General features: G+C 53.5%; 1 protein-coding gene and 1 non-coding gene across 2 annotated transcripts; one reads left to right on the plus strand and one right to left on the minus strand.

Annotated features, from left to right (window-relative positions):
- Positions 1-166: 166 nt before the first annotated feature.
- On the plus strand, positions 167-8,715 carry CFAP276 (cilia and flagella associated protein 276). Its single transcript, XM_065403204.1, has 5 exons — positions 167-247; positions 1,468-1,584; positions 4,570-4,685; positions 7,792-7,925; positions 8,645-8,715. The coding sequence occupies exons 1-5, from the start codon at positions 167-169 to the stop codon at positions 8,713-8,715; spliced, it is 519 nt and encodes a 172-aa protein (XP_065259276.1).
- A 4,711-nt stretch (positions 8,716-13,426) lies between these two features.
- LOC135878818 (small Cajal body-specific RNA 2) lies at positions 13,427-13,833 on the minus strand. The gene has a single exon (XR_010561424.1). It is a non-coding gene; the product is annotated as a small Cajal body-specific RNA 2 (non-coding RNA).
- Positions 13,834-15,760: the final 1,927 nt, after the last annotated feature.

Here is a 15,760-nt window from a genome sequence, read left to right on the forward strand (position 1 = left end):
TGCTCTCACCCTCCCTGCAGGCCGCCCCGCCGCGCTGCTCTTTCCAGCCACCAGGGGGAGCCCCAGCGCCAGAGCTTCCTCCTCGGAATCCCCGGGGACCGTCACCTGGCAACCGCGGCCGGGCTTGCAAACAAGCCGCGAGGAGCGCTGCTGTGCCCGGCGCAGGATGCCGCCCACCCGGGACCCCTTCCCCTACCCCCGCTACGAGAACGAGGACACCTTCACGGGCCGGGCCAGGTCGGGCCAGGTAAGGTCCCCGCCCCCTGCTGGGCTGCCCGAGTTCCTACCGGGACCTTCATCGGCCCAGCTCCGGCCCAACCTGCACCCCACTGCCCCCCCCATCCCCGCTGCCAACATGCAGCCACCTCTGGTGGGAACAGGGCAGCTGGTGAGCAGAGCCGCTGCTAGGAAGGGAAGGATCTAAATTGGGGAGGCGGGATCCAGAATCCAGTGTCTGTTGTGAAAGATTTAGCCTCAGTTTCCCCTGTTGTTTGCCTGGATCTTTCACATGGCAACAAACTGGCCGGGGTCAGGGGAGAGACACTGCCTGAAACTACTTTTGACTCCTTTTATATATATATATAAAAAATGCCTGGCTTGCAAGTCAGCTGGGTCCCTTTGAAATCAGCTTTTCAGTGTTTGAGTCAGGCTCAACCCCCCCTTCTTCATGAGCTACTTAGAAACGGGGCCTGAGTTCAGCTGCCATCCAGGTGCCAGTGTGCAGAGCTCACTGCGGGCTCTGACCTTTCACCAGAGTTTGATACTCCAGCCCTGTGTTAAAAAAGGAGCAAACTGAAAACAATCAAGAATCCCACAACTCTGCAAACAAGAGGAGTGAGGCCAGATCTTCACTAGCAGAGGAGCAAGGAATCTGAGTAGGCAGAAAGCAGCAGGGGGTTTCTTGCGGGATTTAAACTATGTCAGAGGTTTGCCTTGGGCAGTCACTGGAAAGGGCTCTGGGCTGGGGAGAGGTGGGGAGGGGGGAGAACAGGAGTTACCTGTTTGCTCCGATGGGCAGTGGCTTTCACTGCCAATTATTTTTAGCCCCCCCCAACAGAGCAGTACAGACCCCATAGCGCTAGGGGCTGCACAAACACAGAACAAGATGGTCTCCGTCCCAAGAGAGCTGTTACGGGTCCTAACAGCCCAAGTGATGCCAGAGGCATAAACCTTCCTTGTTGCACCAGTATGACAGGTCTAGGCAGTGGCCTCCTGCACAGCCCTGCTGGCATGTAGAGGATAGGGGGCAGTGGATCCCCAGGGGTCCCAAGTGCCTGCAGTCAAATCAGGGTTCCCCTTGCACCAGGCTGGGGCCAGAGGGCTAACTTCCTCTACATACAGAATCACCCACACACCCACTGGAGTAGGGAGCGGTGCATGTGTCCAGAGGATGCCCTGATGCCAATGGCAAAGACCATCTGACAGCCGGTGTTCAGAGCACAAGTGGCTGACTGTTGTTTGTTCCAGACAGGCCCTTATGCTGAGCCCACCCACCTGGCCCAGCAGCAGGACCCCTGGAATCGCCTGCACGGAACACCCACCCTGTCCAGCACCAGAAAGGAAGTCTGGTATACAGAACCTGAGGTAGAGGCCCGCAAGTGCCCCTCCGTCCCGCCCTTTGCTGCTCCCTCCCCCTCCTCACCATCCCACATCCTCTGGTTACCCTCCCGCAAAGGGCACAGCCTGAAATGGTCCAGAATTAGCAGATACAAGTTCCCCAGTGCACAGCCATCTCCTCGCCCAGGCTGGGCAGCCGCACTGGCCGTGCCAAGGGCATAGTAAAGCCTTTCACCCGCAGCTGCATTGGTTTCCTTTCTGTGCTCCACTTGCTTCTCTGGGCTTTGCTTTCTGTCCAGCAGCATCCCAAGCCATGCCCGTGTGCTGCCCCCACCCCAAGCAGCAGAGAGGAAGCATGTAACATCCATGCTGCGAAGCATCCTGGACACCTCTCGGAACACTTTGCAGCTCTCTAGATGCTCTCCAAGTGCTTGACAAACATTAACCTCCCCTCGCAATCCTCCAGCCCTTGGGCAGAGGTGGATTAAGATTTACTGGGGCCCTGGGCACAAAACACCCCATTAAAATCCCAGGCCTGCCTACTTTTTAACATGGGCGTAGTTTGGGGGCAGGGGGCCGCGTTGCCCCCTCAAACCACAAGCCCGGGCAGGCGCGGACTTGGTACCGGCAGAGGCTGTGCTTCGTGGGGGGGGGGGGCCCAATAAAGTGATCAGCTCCCCCTTCATGAAGCAAGGTCCCTGCTGGCAGCACCAGCCTCTGTCCAGGGAATGAGGGGAATCTTAGCCACCCTTCAGCATGAGAGCCAGCTCCTCTCCATGGCCCTGCCCCCTCTCTTCCCCCTGGAGGCCCCGCTGCCTGGCTGGAGTGGGGGTGTGTGGGGACACGGGCCAGTATTCTGCTCTCCGGCAACCTGGCCTCCTGCCCAGGGCAAGTGGAAGATCCGGGACTCCCCACAGCAGCCTGGACTGCATGGGTGGCTCTTACCACCACCTGGCTCTCGCTTCCAGGCAGCCTGAGCAGGGGGCACTGCCTTGGGGGGGGGGGGAAGAGGAGGAGCAGGGGCAGGGCCACAGAGAGGGGCAGGGCCCTATGCCTCCCCTCTTCTACCAATGTTCTGGCACTCTTGCTGAGGGCCCCCAAATTGGCTGGGCCCCTGGGCACGGGCGTTGATCCCCCACTGCCCTTGGGTTAGATCTGTGTTACAGATAGGGAAACCGAGATGCAGAAAAGCAAAACAACTTGCCCAGGGTGTGATGTTATAAGTGTAATATAATATCTCATTGAAAGATGACAGGGCCAGAAAGAGTTAATTAACTCACAAACTGACCTGACACATGGCCAAACTTTAGAGACTGGTTAGGAAGATATGTAAATGAATAGAACTTTGAAATGCAAGTCTGCATTGTTAGAAATAGAAGGGTAGATTGATTGAGTGACCTCAGCTGGCTCCCACAGGCAGCATTGTCACAGTGGCGTAGTCGGCAGGAACTGTGACGATGCTGCCTGTGGGAGCCAGCTGAGGTCACTCGATCAGGGTCAACTGCAAACAGAAAGGGGCAAACAAACCCCAAACGCTGGTGGATATTCCAATACTTTGATTTACCAAGCCAGCACAAAACAGCTTCTATAGTACCTCACTGGTTACTCAGAAGTCCAAATAATGCAGTTCCCTTAAAGTACCCAGCCTCAGGCCTCCATCCAGACACACATCAGATATGATGATGATTACTGAAAATCTTATCTCATCATATAAATGAAAAGGTTCTTCCAATCCCCAAGGATCAGCCACACACCCAGGTTCAATTATAACTTAGATCTTACCCAAAATACACGCTTATAGCTAATTCTTATTAACTAAGCTAAAATGTATTAAAAAAGAAAAGGGAGTGTGTTGGTTAAAAGATCAATATACATACAGACTTGAATTCAATTCTTGAGGTCCAGATACACAGCAGAGATGAGCTTGTAGTTGCCAAAAGTCCTTTTAGAAATAGTCCATAGGTTATCGTCCAATGTCCATATTCAGGGTGACTCCAATCAGTGACTGGGGATCTCAATCCTTGTGGCTTAAGGTTTCCCTTTCTTGAAACCTAAAGCAGATCTGAGATGAAGAAGGATCGTGTCCCAGGGTTTTTATACATTTCCTGCAGCCTTTTGGCCTGAGAAAACAATAGGCTTAACTCTCCTTCTCCCAAACATCCTGGCAATTAGCACAGGGTAATTTATCCATTAAACAGTTCAGATACAGGTTACCACAATCTTCAAAGAGACATATAGACAATAATACTATTTCACTTAAGTATCTTCCTAAATGTTAATATTCCTTTTTTGATCTTTGAATCAAAGCTATAGCAATAGACAAGACTTGTTTGCTTACATCACAAGACCTGAGCAAACATCTCCCCTTCTACCTCTAACAATGCAGGCTGCATTTCAAAGCTCTATTCATTTACATATCTTCTGAGGGATAGCTCAGTAGTTTGAGCATTTGCCTGCTAAACCCAGGGTTGTGAGTTCAATCCTTGTGGGGGCTATTTAGGGATCTGGGGAAAAAAATCTGTCTGGGGATTGGTCCTGCTTTGAGCAGAGGGTTGGACTAGATAACCTCCTGAGGTCCCTTCCAACCCTGATATTCTAAAGTTCGGCCATGGGTCAGGTCAGTCTGAGCTAGTTAACTCTTTCTGGCCCTGTCACCTTTCAATGAGATATATTACACTTATAACATCACAACAGAGTCACACAGTGCGGCTGTGGCAGAGATGAGAGAGTAGGACTTAGGCGTTCCAGAGCTCTCTGCTCTAACCACTCCGACCCGTACCCTCCCCAGAGCTGGGCGCACAGCTTAGGAGTCCTGACTCCCAGGCCCCTGCTCTAACCAGCAGAATAACAGAGAGAAAGTCTTCCCTGTGTAACTCCCCACAGCCAGTGAATGCAGCAGAATGTAATTTGTCCCCTGCCTCAGGTGAAGCCCACGCAGCACCCAGGGATGAGGCACCTTTACCAGGCTTGTCAGAGGCGCTGTCTATTGACTCTCTCTGAACCCTTCTGCAGGTTCCCAGAGACAGCCTGGATTTTAAGCTGACCTCACTCTACAACCACCACGAGGAGCAGCTCAGAGACAAGAGCCAGATCGTCATCCACAAGGAGACCCTCTTGGATGTCCATGGGTGAGTAGGAGCAAGTGGCCTTTTCTCGATCTCAGGCAGGGCACAGCCTCCTCTGGGAGCAGCTACTGGTGACAGCGAATGCCCCAGTCTGCTCACAGCTGCAAGGCTGTTCGCCCCATCCCCTTTTGGGGGCAGAGCCAGGGCTACTGCAGTCCTGGGGCTGACGTCACTCGTCCCCCCCTTAGCCTCAGGGAAGTGTGGCCTAATGGTCAGAGTCAGTCCGACTGCCCTGGGCTCTCTGGTAGGGCGGAACGTTAAACAGTCTAGGGTCTGATGGCCTGGTTCAGCAGACGAATGCAAGCCTCTTGGCCTAAGGTGGGAAGACTGCCACCCCGAGGGTGGGGTTGGCAGCAGGGGGCAGGAGAATCCAGGCCCACCCTACTCCACCAGGTCCCAGCCTAGGGCCCTAACAGTGGCAGAACCTACCGCCACTGGGTATGGGGGGATCCCACCGCAACACAGTGACAGCATTCAGCCTAATAGGTCATCCCCCTGAGCCACTTCCTACCCCATCTCCTCGTGTGGTGGTCCTGGCATCCCCAGCGTCCCAGGGTTCATCAGTGTGGGCAATTCCCAGCAGCTCCAACCCCTCTTGGGCATCTTCCGTCACATCTAGCTTCTGCAGTCTGGAGATTCATCAGCTCCTGCATCCTTCCTCTTCAGCGGTCAGCCCTAACTGAGCTGAGTTGCTCCCTTTTATACCTGGGTTCCAACTGGCTCAGGGCCGTGGCCTCTTTGGCCCATAGGGTGGGCTTAACTCCTGCTGGACCAGTGAGGGGCTAGCAGGAGCGCTGCCAGCTTTTTTGCCACCCTAGGCGGCGGAAGGTCCCGCCCCGAAATGCCACCCCCCACAGAGGCGGCGGAAAGTCCCACCCCGAAATGCCGCCGCTGTCGCCGCCCCCCAAATTGTAGGTCACCTAATGGGTTGTGCCGGCCCTGGGGGCCAGTGTGCCCTGTCACAAGTCTACATCCTGCAGAAGCTTCTGGCCTCTTGGCTTGTGCATGGAGGAGGTCTAAGCATAGGTTCAGTGGTGCTGCAGGGTCACTATGGGGAGGGAAGGCACCTCCCTGGCAACAGTTCCCAAAATGACCCTGCCCCAGTAGCTCACCTTCAGTCAATACAGATGAAGACTCCAGCTCCTGGTTCCCAACTTCTGCAGCCATCTGCCCCAATCAGCCAACTGTACCAGGCAGTGCCCAGATTCCCCCGCATTCCAACCCACCATCAGCCTTGGGCTGTGCCCACTTACCTGGGGTTTGGAGCAGCCCAGACTCCAGTGTACAGGAGCTGGGCACCACCCTGGAGCAGATGGGGAATGGGGTGGGGCAGAAGTTCTCAGTCACAAAGTCCCAGTATTGGCATGTAGCCCAGCATGCTGCTAGCCCATCACAGTGTTGGCAGCACCAGAGACGGAGAAACCTAGGAGAGCTGGTATGGACAGGTCTGATGGTGCCCTCGGTACCACAACAGAAGAGTGGGGTGTTTGAAGTTAATGACTAATGGGGGGCTTCAGAGTCCATATGCTGCAGCTAGTTACAGAACAATGCTACAGAGAGACAGGGGGTTTCAGCCTAGACCCAAAAACGCAGGACTCCCGGGACAGAAGAGCTGCTCTGTTTACCTCAGGTTTGGCCATTCAAGGCTCATGGGAGGATAGCTCCTTTGAACAGCCTGCTGCCTTGCCTGGGGCTCCTGCGACATTTCTCCCCAGCAGCACAAATCCTGGCCCTGCAGAGCATTATGTAAACCCAGGGCAGCCCCGACATCAGCAAGTCACTTGGCCAGCACATGCTTAGACACTACCTTACCTGCTGCCTACCTCGCCAGCTTGCTGGGTGCTTCAGGATGAGTGGCATGGCCTTGGTCACACTGACTGGTGCTCTGAAAGGACTCCATTGTTAGGCAGCACACTGGTGAGTCCCCACTAGGTACAAGCTGATCACCGGGATGCCTGCGGTTTGTAGCTAATTGCACTAAGAGCCTGTGCCTGGGATACAAGCCAGCTGGAAGGATTCCATGGTAGCTGGTGGTAGCCTCTTGCTGGGCCAGAGAACAGCTACCAACACTGCATAAAGGCTAATGGACCCCTGCTCAGGAGAACAGAAACCTCAGCCTGAGCTTGCTTGCTTCCTCAGCCCCCCACACCACATCCTCCTAGCTCTGCCTCCAGCTCCCCGACCAATAGCCACCCTGCCCTCTTCTTATACGCTGGGGTGGTAACAAGCTGCACTCGCCTCTGGGAGCCAGCAGAACTTATTCGGCAGCTTTTTACAGGCATCCAATCCCTGCGGGCCTTGGGGGGGGGGGGGGGCTGTGGCAGAGCCTTGTGTCCCAGAGGCGCAATCACAGACCCTGGCCACAGTGTTGCTGTTAATTGTCAATTTCTCCCGCTCCCTACAAATGGAGGAGGAGGAGGAGGAGGAGGCAGAACCAGGCAGGATATTGTGCTCTTTGCAGTGTTGCCAACTGTTGTGATTGTATCACGCCTCTTGCAATATTTGGTGTTTTTCCTCAAGTCCCAGCTCCTGGAGTGGGAGATTCTCAGCTTTTATTTAAACAAAGTACATTTCCAGCCCTCCAGGCTGCAGAGAAAAGCTTGGAAATGTGCCCTGAGCCTGACCAGAGAGGCTCAGAAAGCAGGAGGCAAAGAAACCCAAAAGCATCATCTGGAAAGCCTTGTGGCTTTGGGGGGGCCTCGCTCCTGACTTTTGAACCCTTGGGGCTGGTGATGCTGCACCTGACAACAATCAAGAGGCAATTAATACATGCAAGATGACCACATTATCGTTACCATGGGCATGTTGCCACAGAGGGAAGAAAGGTCTGATCAGGTTTTTCCCCTTTGAAAGCTCTCAGTCCTGCAGTCAGACCCAGTAGCCTGGATAGCTGCAGGGAGCGGCTGTTCCCTTTGTCGGGAGCCCTGAGCGAATGCACTAAACCCACCCAGATGGTTCTTTGTGTTACAGTAGCGCCGGGGGGCACAACCAGAATGCAGGTGGCATGGTGCTAGGTGCTGGACATGTACCTAGTAAGAGCTGGCCTCTGCCCCAGGGAGTGCAGAGTCTGGAATTCTAATGCCTCTCCCTCCCCTCCTGCCTACTCCAGAGCACTGAAGGGTCTCGAGCCTGTGAAGGAACCCGAGCCGCCCCCAGTGGAGCACCGTACAGCCAGGGGCCTGTCTATGAGATGCTGGGTCAGCCCCACAAAGGAGTCGATCCACAGCATCGAGGGAGCCATCGGTAAGGGCAGCAGGCAGCTGCCTGTGCCTCCATCTTAATGGAGATCAGCCAATGGGATGGGCCTCAAAATGTGTCGCAGCCCACAAGGTTGAGAGTCTGGGAGGGTCAGGGACCGGCTGGCGGGGCAGTAACAAAGGGGCCGCTCCCTTAGTGCGGGGCACTGTGGAGGCTGCTCCTCTGCACTGCTACCGTCACAGCCACGTGGGGATCCCAGCTCCAGTGTGGCTGTGGTGTGGGGCTGCCTGGGCAAACCCTGTCCTAGCTACGTGACAGGAACTATTCTGCAAGGATCAGTGGCTGCCATTACTTATCGGCAGGACCCCAGGCAATGAGGCCCAGAGATTAGGTGGCTGGCTGTCAGAGGCACCGAGTACCCACTGAAGAGACTCTCCCAAGGCCACCAGTGAGCCTGTGTCAGAACTGGCGATGCATGAGGCAGCATGACCTTATGGATAGAGCACTGGCCTGGGAGTCAGGAGACCTGGTCAGTGCCACCCACCTGTGTGACTTTGAGTGAATCAGGGCACATCTCTGCCTCAGTTTCCCCATCTGTATAATGGGAATAATGATGGTTCCCTTCCTTTGTGACATATTTGGAGATCTACGGCCACCATGATAACTACTAGAACCAGAGTGCCCGTTCACTCCAGCGTGAGGCCCGGCCTGATGCCACCTTCCACACTTGGTAGTAGTAATCACATGGCTTTCTCCTTCCCTAGAGTGTCCCCACACAGCTGCCACCAACAGTGGATACTCCCGCAAGGAGAACGGCAGCTTCTTCTCTCAGTAAGGAGTTTGCTGGCTTGTGCCCTGGCTGTGCGGCTCTGGACCCACTTCCAACTTGAGTGAACCTTCTTCTGTCTGCTCTGTGTGCATTAAACCCCTTCTGGTCAGCAAAACTCGTCCAGCAAAACAGCCATGAACAGGGAGAGATTTTAATTTAATTTCAATCTTGTTTCCCTGTCCTCTTTGCTGCATTCATCCCTCCATGCTGGGTAACTGTGGGGTACACAGCATCGCAGCAGGCAATACTGACCTTCGTGCATCAGCCCAGAATATGTTGTGCTACCTCTCCACCTCCAACATGGCTCCAGTCAGCCACCCAGGCTGGTCCTCTAATTCTGGGGGCCCAACTTGGTGCACAGCACCCACAACCCCCAATAAAACCTGTAGGAACAGTGGGTAACCAATCAGACCCTTTATTAACTTGGGCTTCCAATAATCAGGGCTCCTAAAATTAGAGGCTGTTTTCTAGAAGCTGGCCTGTGGGCATGAGCAGGCACCGCACGTGGCAGCGTGGTGGTTTATTCATTAAAGAACATTGGGGCATTCAATAAACTGAAAAGGCGGCAAATTCCAAACTAATACAAGGAAATATTTTTTTCACACAATAGATACTTAGCCTATGGAACTTGCTGCCACAAGAAGTTGAGGCCAAGAATTTGCAAGAGTTTAAAAGGACTGGGGATTTTTCTATGGAAATGAGAAAATCCAGAGTAGAGTTAATTCTGGCAAGGATATTAACCTTCCTGCTGCAGGGCTCAAACTCATCTTTATTAGAGACCAGGATGAGACCTAATGTGGGGGCAGATTACCCCCATTCTACTATCCTAAGATTCTTACACCACCCTGTAAAGCAGCTGGGGCTGGGCACTGCCAGAGACAGGGCTATATGGAGCCATGGGCTGATTCGTGCTGGGGGTTCTTATGCGCCTGCTGTTTGGGGATCATGGACAGAAATCCAGCTTCCCCACAAGATGCTTTTTAAATGATTTGTTTGGTCTCTTTCATGGCAGCGAGCTCATGCCTTGGCTCTGCCCTCTTGGGAAGAGTTGCTTTTCTTTGTCCTTACAATGGTTCCAGCATGGCTACATGTATGTTGCTCAGGTGTCATAGAATCATAGAATATCAGGGTTGGAAGGGACCTCAGGAGGACCAATCCCCAGACAGATTTTTGCCCCCGATCCCTAAACTGCCCCCTCAAGGATTGAACTCACAACCCTGGGTTTATTAAAATGATGGAGTCATGGGATGCTGCCATACATCCTCTCCATGGTGAGCAAATAGTCTTCAGCAAGGTAATTCAGGCCCCATGCGTAACACTCAGCACTAGCACATCTCCAGCCTGGGGCTCGAAAACACACCTGATGCTCAGTGCTGGGCAGCTAAAGGAGCCATCTCCCAGCTTTCTAAAATGAGCCAGTTTGGGGGAAGCCCAAACCAGGTTCATTCATTAAATTACCAGGTTAAAATAACCCAGATTAAGTGGATCTATAGTGGGGGTTTACACCTGTGCAATTAAATGGATTATTTATACTGGTGCAAAACAGCCATGTGCAGATCAGTGGCTATACATGACACATCCAGCCCCAGGGTCAGGCCATAGGTGAAATGAGTTTGATGATCTCAACTCTACAGCTGCTTTATATTTGTCTGAACTCCTCTGGGGAATAGTTGGTCTCAGAGTAGGAGCAGCCAGTGAGAGGTGAGGTGAGTAGAGTGAGGCAGATAAGGCTTGACAGAATTCAAGCACCTTTCCAATGTGGAAGATGCTACTGTAGCACTTGCCTGCATTACACCTCACTCACACCAGCAGCTGCTCATTTCCCCCTCCATGTATGCCTCAGGAACAAGAGACCCACACACCAGTTTACTACAGCTGTGGATCAGCTCCAGTGTTTATTCCTCTGCACTCATTGCTGGGCCAGCCCTGCCTTAGCCTGCACAACGGGGAAAGAGCAATGGTAGGCTCACTACATGATTCTTCACTCGTTTGAAAATCTCTGTAGTTTCCATTAAAAAAAGTTCCTCTCTTGGCAATAGAAGAGGATGGCGGCAGGATGGATGGGCAGCTAACCAGCCTTCCAGAACCATGGCTCCAGCCAAATGTTACAGCAGCCAAAGGTGTGAACCTCACCACCCCCAATTCGCTTCAGTGCCACGTTAACCTCCAACTCCAGGCAGGGCTAAGGCACCTCTATGCTACAGGGACTAGCACCACAGCAGGGGGGTTCTGACTAGCATGTCCCCAAGCCTAGGAGCTAGGTTGATGGACACTTTCTTCCATTCACCTTGCTGTGTCTACCCTGGGGTCAGGCATGGCACAGCAACAGCGCTGGAGTGTGGGTTTTGCACACCTGTGAGCACCATAGCGATGTCAACCCAAAATGTAGGCCAGACCTCAGCAGAAGAGAAATCAGTTTGTGGGTTTGTCGCAGAGCTCCCCTCTGCCGGGGGGAGAAGGATTGGAACAGAGGTCTCCCACCTCAGGAGCTTGCACAAATCCCTGGGCATTCTGCTGTGGGTCTCCTTCAATCTCTGAAGCCACTCTGCTTTAGATAATTAAATGTGAGTGGTGCATGGGGTCTGGACCTTGGCTGTCCCTGAGCTAGAGTCAGTCTCTCTCTGGCCCAACTTTCATAATTTAGCCACAGTGGACCAGTTTCAAGAAGAGGGATTGAGAGAAACCCACATCACAGTATCCCCAGCCCTGCAGGCAAGATGGGCAGCTGAATTCCTTTGGGACTTAGGCAAGAGACAGGCATCCACCCCCTTAGAGGGAAGCAGCAACAGGCACCCAGGAACTTCACCCTGAAAACCAAGCAGGGCACCATGTTCAGGCTCAGTGAGAGTTCTGTGGATTACAGTGAGCTGAAAACTGGGATGTAGGAACCTGAATGCCAGCCTGAGCCCCCCAAGTCCCTTTGTGGATCTGAGCCTTCATGACTTGCTTTTCCTGGAGCAGTGAAGCTCTCCCTGTGAGAGGCCACCAAGAGGCTGCTTCACCTGCTTGTATGGGGGTGACTAATGTATTACTACAGCTCATCAGCTCTTACGCAGTCTCACTGAAGTCAACATGCTCACTCACCTATGCTAAGGGCTGCAGCCCTGGGGGCAGGTTCATAGGCTCAGGCCCCATGATATGCGTGGTCAGAATGACACCTGCTAGGGTCTTGCCAGTGAAGCAGACAGTACCAGAAAGGTTCAGAGAGGCCACTGAAAGCACGCTCTGGGAGGGAGAGCTGAGCTAGATTTCAGTGCCCCTTTAACATCATTACGTTTTAGTGATTGGGGGGTGGTAATAAGCCGTTGACAGAGAACCTCAGTCACTGGGCATTGCTGTGTTTCTCCACCCCCTGTCTGAAACCAGCTTGCTCTCACACCCATTTCAGCCCTGCTCCCCCCATTTGCTGTAAAATCATCCCCATTACCTTCAAGCTGTTTGCACTAGGCCGTGCAACGCAAGTGTCCCCAGGATATTCCTGAGCTGCTACTCAGCTCGGCAGGGTACTGCGCTCCCAGTGCTGGGAGTTCACACAACACACCCACAATACCAACCCGGTCACCCCAGGACACACATGCCAAGCAGGATGGCCTTGGGTGCCAAAACAAACACGTACTCTCAGCAATTGCCCTGGAAGGGCCAGAAGTGCAGGAAAAATAACCAAAGGCTGGAGCCCTTGAAGTGGTTTTAATACTGAGAGCTATAAACTCTTGTAGGAGCTTTGAGCAAACACCATCTCCCTCCTTCCCTCCCCTCCCCCCCCCAATTACAGTCACCCATTAATCTAGGATCAGGATCATTTATTTTCTTTTGGAGAATATTCAGCTACTCCAGCCTGCATGCAATTTGGGGAGCTGAACACCAGAGATTACAAAGAGGATATTAAGGAGTGGAGGGTAGCACAGTGTGGCTCAGATTTTGAAAGCTCAGTTCCCTTCACAGCACTAAAACAAAGGGCCAGATCTTCTGTACGCTGCATGTTGAGCCTGCTTGAAAACCTCCCCCCATTGTGAGTGCAGAGCACATCCAAGTGTGGTCCTGTTACTGGCAAAGCAACGTATCTAGGGGCACTGCTGAAGTCTAGCTAAATACCAGAGCCACACAGCTATATCACCCTGTGGCCAATGGGGCAGGATAACAACAGGCTATCCCCGGCCACCGTGGGCGGCACCACCACCACGTTTAAATGCAGATTTACAATAATTTTGTTTATGAGCTTGATCCCCATCCCCTCCAAACCCCCCGCCCAGCAGGAAGCCCCCAGAGCGGCATGCATTCTTTAGGGAGGAATGAAGGGCCATGTGTTCCAGGGACAGATGGAGCCCAAGCTTGGCTGGGGCTGCTGGCCAGACACCATAGGGCTCCAGGGTACAACGCTTCACAGTGAACACAGCGGCCTAGGCAGCTCATTGCAGTCGGCTGCTCGTGGGCCCAGGAGGATTGATCAGGGTCTCCCCACGTGCAGCCCCAGGAAGGGCTGGGAGGCTGCCTAACAACCCCGCTCCTCGTGGGCCTCCCGCGGGCGGCTGGAAGGGGAGTTACTACCCTGGGGCGACCCTGTGAACAAAGCCACCAGCGGCTGCTCTGCAGCACTTGCCCTGCGTGTCAGCGCTGCGCTGCCCTGAACCCCCCCGGCTCGCGCCGCGCGCGCGCACACACACGCACAGCGTGGGGCTCGCGCCGCACCCTCCCCCCACGCTACCCCGGGCGGCCGGACTCAGATCAGAATCGCCTCGATACTCATGGGCCGGGGGCTCGGGCCAGCGCGGACCCGCCCCGCGGCCTCGTCTATCTGATCGACTCATCACGTCTGAGCGCCGGGCGGGCCGGCTGCGGCCTTCAACTCTGCCCCGCACAGCGCCCGCAGGCTTCGCGGGAGGGGTCTTCTCATCTCGGGCCGGGCGGCCGCCCCCGGCCCGATCGAATAAGATCAACGTGTAGGCGAGATCCCAGCAGGGCCGCACGCTGCACACGCACCCCGCCACCCCTGCACACGCACCCCACGCACGCTCAGGTGCACACTCGTCCCCCCGCACACTCACTCTCCATTCGCTCCCCTGCAGGGCTCCGCGTGCGCAGCAACTCCCTTTTATACAGCCTAGGGCCGCACTGCATCATGGGAGCACCATCTGCTTCCATAGAGCTTTCCCCAGACGGGCCGCGGCCTCTCGGGCGCCCTCTTCGGCCGGGAGGATTCCACGCAACCCTCCCATGCGAACCGCTGCTTTTCACCTCCAGCTTCTTTTGCCCCCAGCCAGGACCGGGGCCGGGTGAGCGGGAATCGGGACATCTCCGCATCTCCAGCCAACAACATTATTTTAACATAACTTAGAACCAAGGATTAGCTGAAAACATGTGTGTTTGAGGGGAGATGTTAACACACTAGGAGACTTAAACATCCCATTGGCTCACCCACACTGCAGAAATTCTTCTGCAGAACCGGGAAGGACCTTAAACACCTTCTAGCATCAGTCCCAAACCAGAGAGTGGGCAAAGTCCGCAGTGGCTGGGGAAGCTCCACAGTGTGAAATCGTCTTGTTTTAGAGAGACAGACAGAAAACTTAAGCTGCTCAAATACAAATGTGAGGTAGATCAGTGCCCAGATCTGTGCATATGCAGGAAGGCCAGGGAAAGTCACTATCAATTCTCTGGCTCTAAATATTTAATTATTTTCCGTGCAGGTAGATTTTTTCCCCTCTGTATTTTTCTGTGATTTGCATTATAGCCTGGTAAATGTATTCTGACCTCCTAGTTTACTTGGTTCATAGCTTCCAGAGCTTGTGTGGTTTCTGGTTTTGTCTGTGCAGAGTAGATCACGCCAGACGCAGGCATGCACAGCCCCAGTCTAGCACAATTCAGTGACATCAGTCACCCTATCTGTGCAGGCCAGAACACACTGCTATAACATGCTAACTCACTTCCATGCTGTAGCGGGGTCTGGGAACATGTTCATTTTGTTAGCATGGAAGTAGGGTGACCAGATGAGAGGAAGAAAATATTGGGACACTGGGGGGGGGGGGGGGGGGGGAAGCCGAGTGCTGCTGGCAAAAGGGGGGGTGGGGGGAACTGCCAGCGGAGCAAAATATCGGGACAAATTGTGTTCCGACCAGAGATCGGTCGGGATGCAGGACAAATACCTAAAAATCAGGACGGTCCCGATCGGGACGTCTGGTCACCCTAGAAGGGACATAATTTGACTCCTGTGGGCTGTAATACTTGGGTCTAATATTGGTTCCTGGGTTTAGTGTGTGGGTGCTAGAGGAGGTCAGTCTAGATATTCTGCTGGTCCCTTCTGGCCTTAAACTCTATGGTGTAAATCTTAAAACTTTGTTGAATGAAATTCCTGCATCTGTTCAACTGCATAGTCATCCCACTCCCACATTCTGTCCTGCAGTGCCCTCTGCCATACCCATAAGGCTAGTACAAGCTCCATATAGCCAGTAACCAGATTATAGAGAGGGGATGTGTTTTCCAGGCTCTGCTACAACAGGGTCAGTTTAGACTCCATTCTAGGTGAGGGCTGAAGTTCTATTTAGCAAATCAAAACAGTGGATTAAGAAGCTACCACATTCATTCACCAAGGAGCAAAATCGGAGAAGTAGAAAGGGGCCAAGTGAGAGGAAGGGTGGCACAGTAAACAGGGTGCTAGCATACAACTTAGAAGACTCAGGTTCAAGTCCCTGCTTTACCACAGTCTTCTTGTGTGACCTTGGGCTAGCGATTTAGTCGTATTGTGCCTTAGGTCTCCCTCTGTACAATGGGAATCATACTGCCCCCCTTCATAGGGGGAGTGAGGATAAACACATTAAAGATTATGAGCTGCCCAGATATTAGGGTCTGGGAGCCCTAGAAGAACCTACTGTGGATGTTACACCATCTTCAGCTTTCACAGTCCCTCAGAACACCAACTTAAATGTCTGATACCCTCCCCCTAACACATCTGAATCTGTGCCCAGACCTCCGAGAAGAGTAGCCGTGCACAAAAATCCCCATTTCAACTGGGCTTTCCTAATGGCTATTGTGGGAAAAGAGGGTTATGAAGCTCACATGC

This window comes from Emys orbicularis, chromosome 4 (genome assembly GCF_028017835.1).
Source record: "Emys orbicularis isolate rEmyOrb1 chromosome 4, rEmyOrb1.hap1, whole genome shotgun sequence".
In the NCBI taxonomy this organism is placed as follows: Eukaryota; Metazoa; Chordata; order Testudines; family Emydidae; genus Emys; species Emys orbicularis.

Coding starts and splice junctions, on each gene's coding strand:
- CFAP276 (XM_065403204.1), top strand. CDS start 167: ATGCCGCCCACCCGGGACCCCTTCCCCTACCCCCGCTACGAGAACGAG. Junction 248..1,467: donor GCCGGGCCAGGTCGGGCCAG/GTAAGGTCCCCG, acceptor TGTTTGTTCCAG/ACAGGCCCTTATGCTGAGCC. Junction 1,585..4,569: donor TCTGGTATACAGAACCTGAG/GTAGAGGCCCGC, acceptor ACCCTTCTGCAG/GTTCCCAGAGACAGCCTGGA.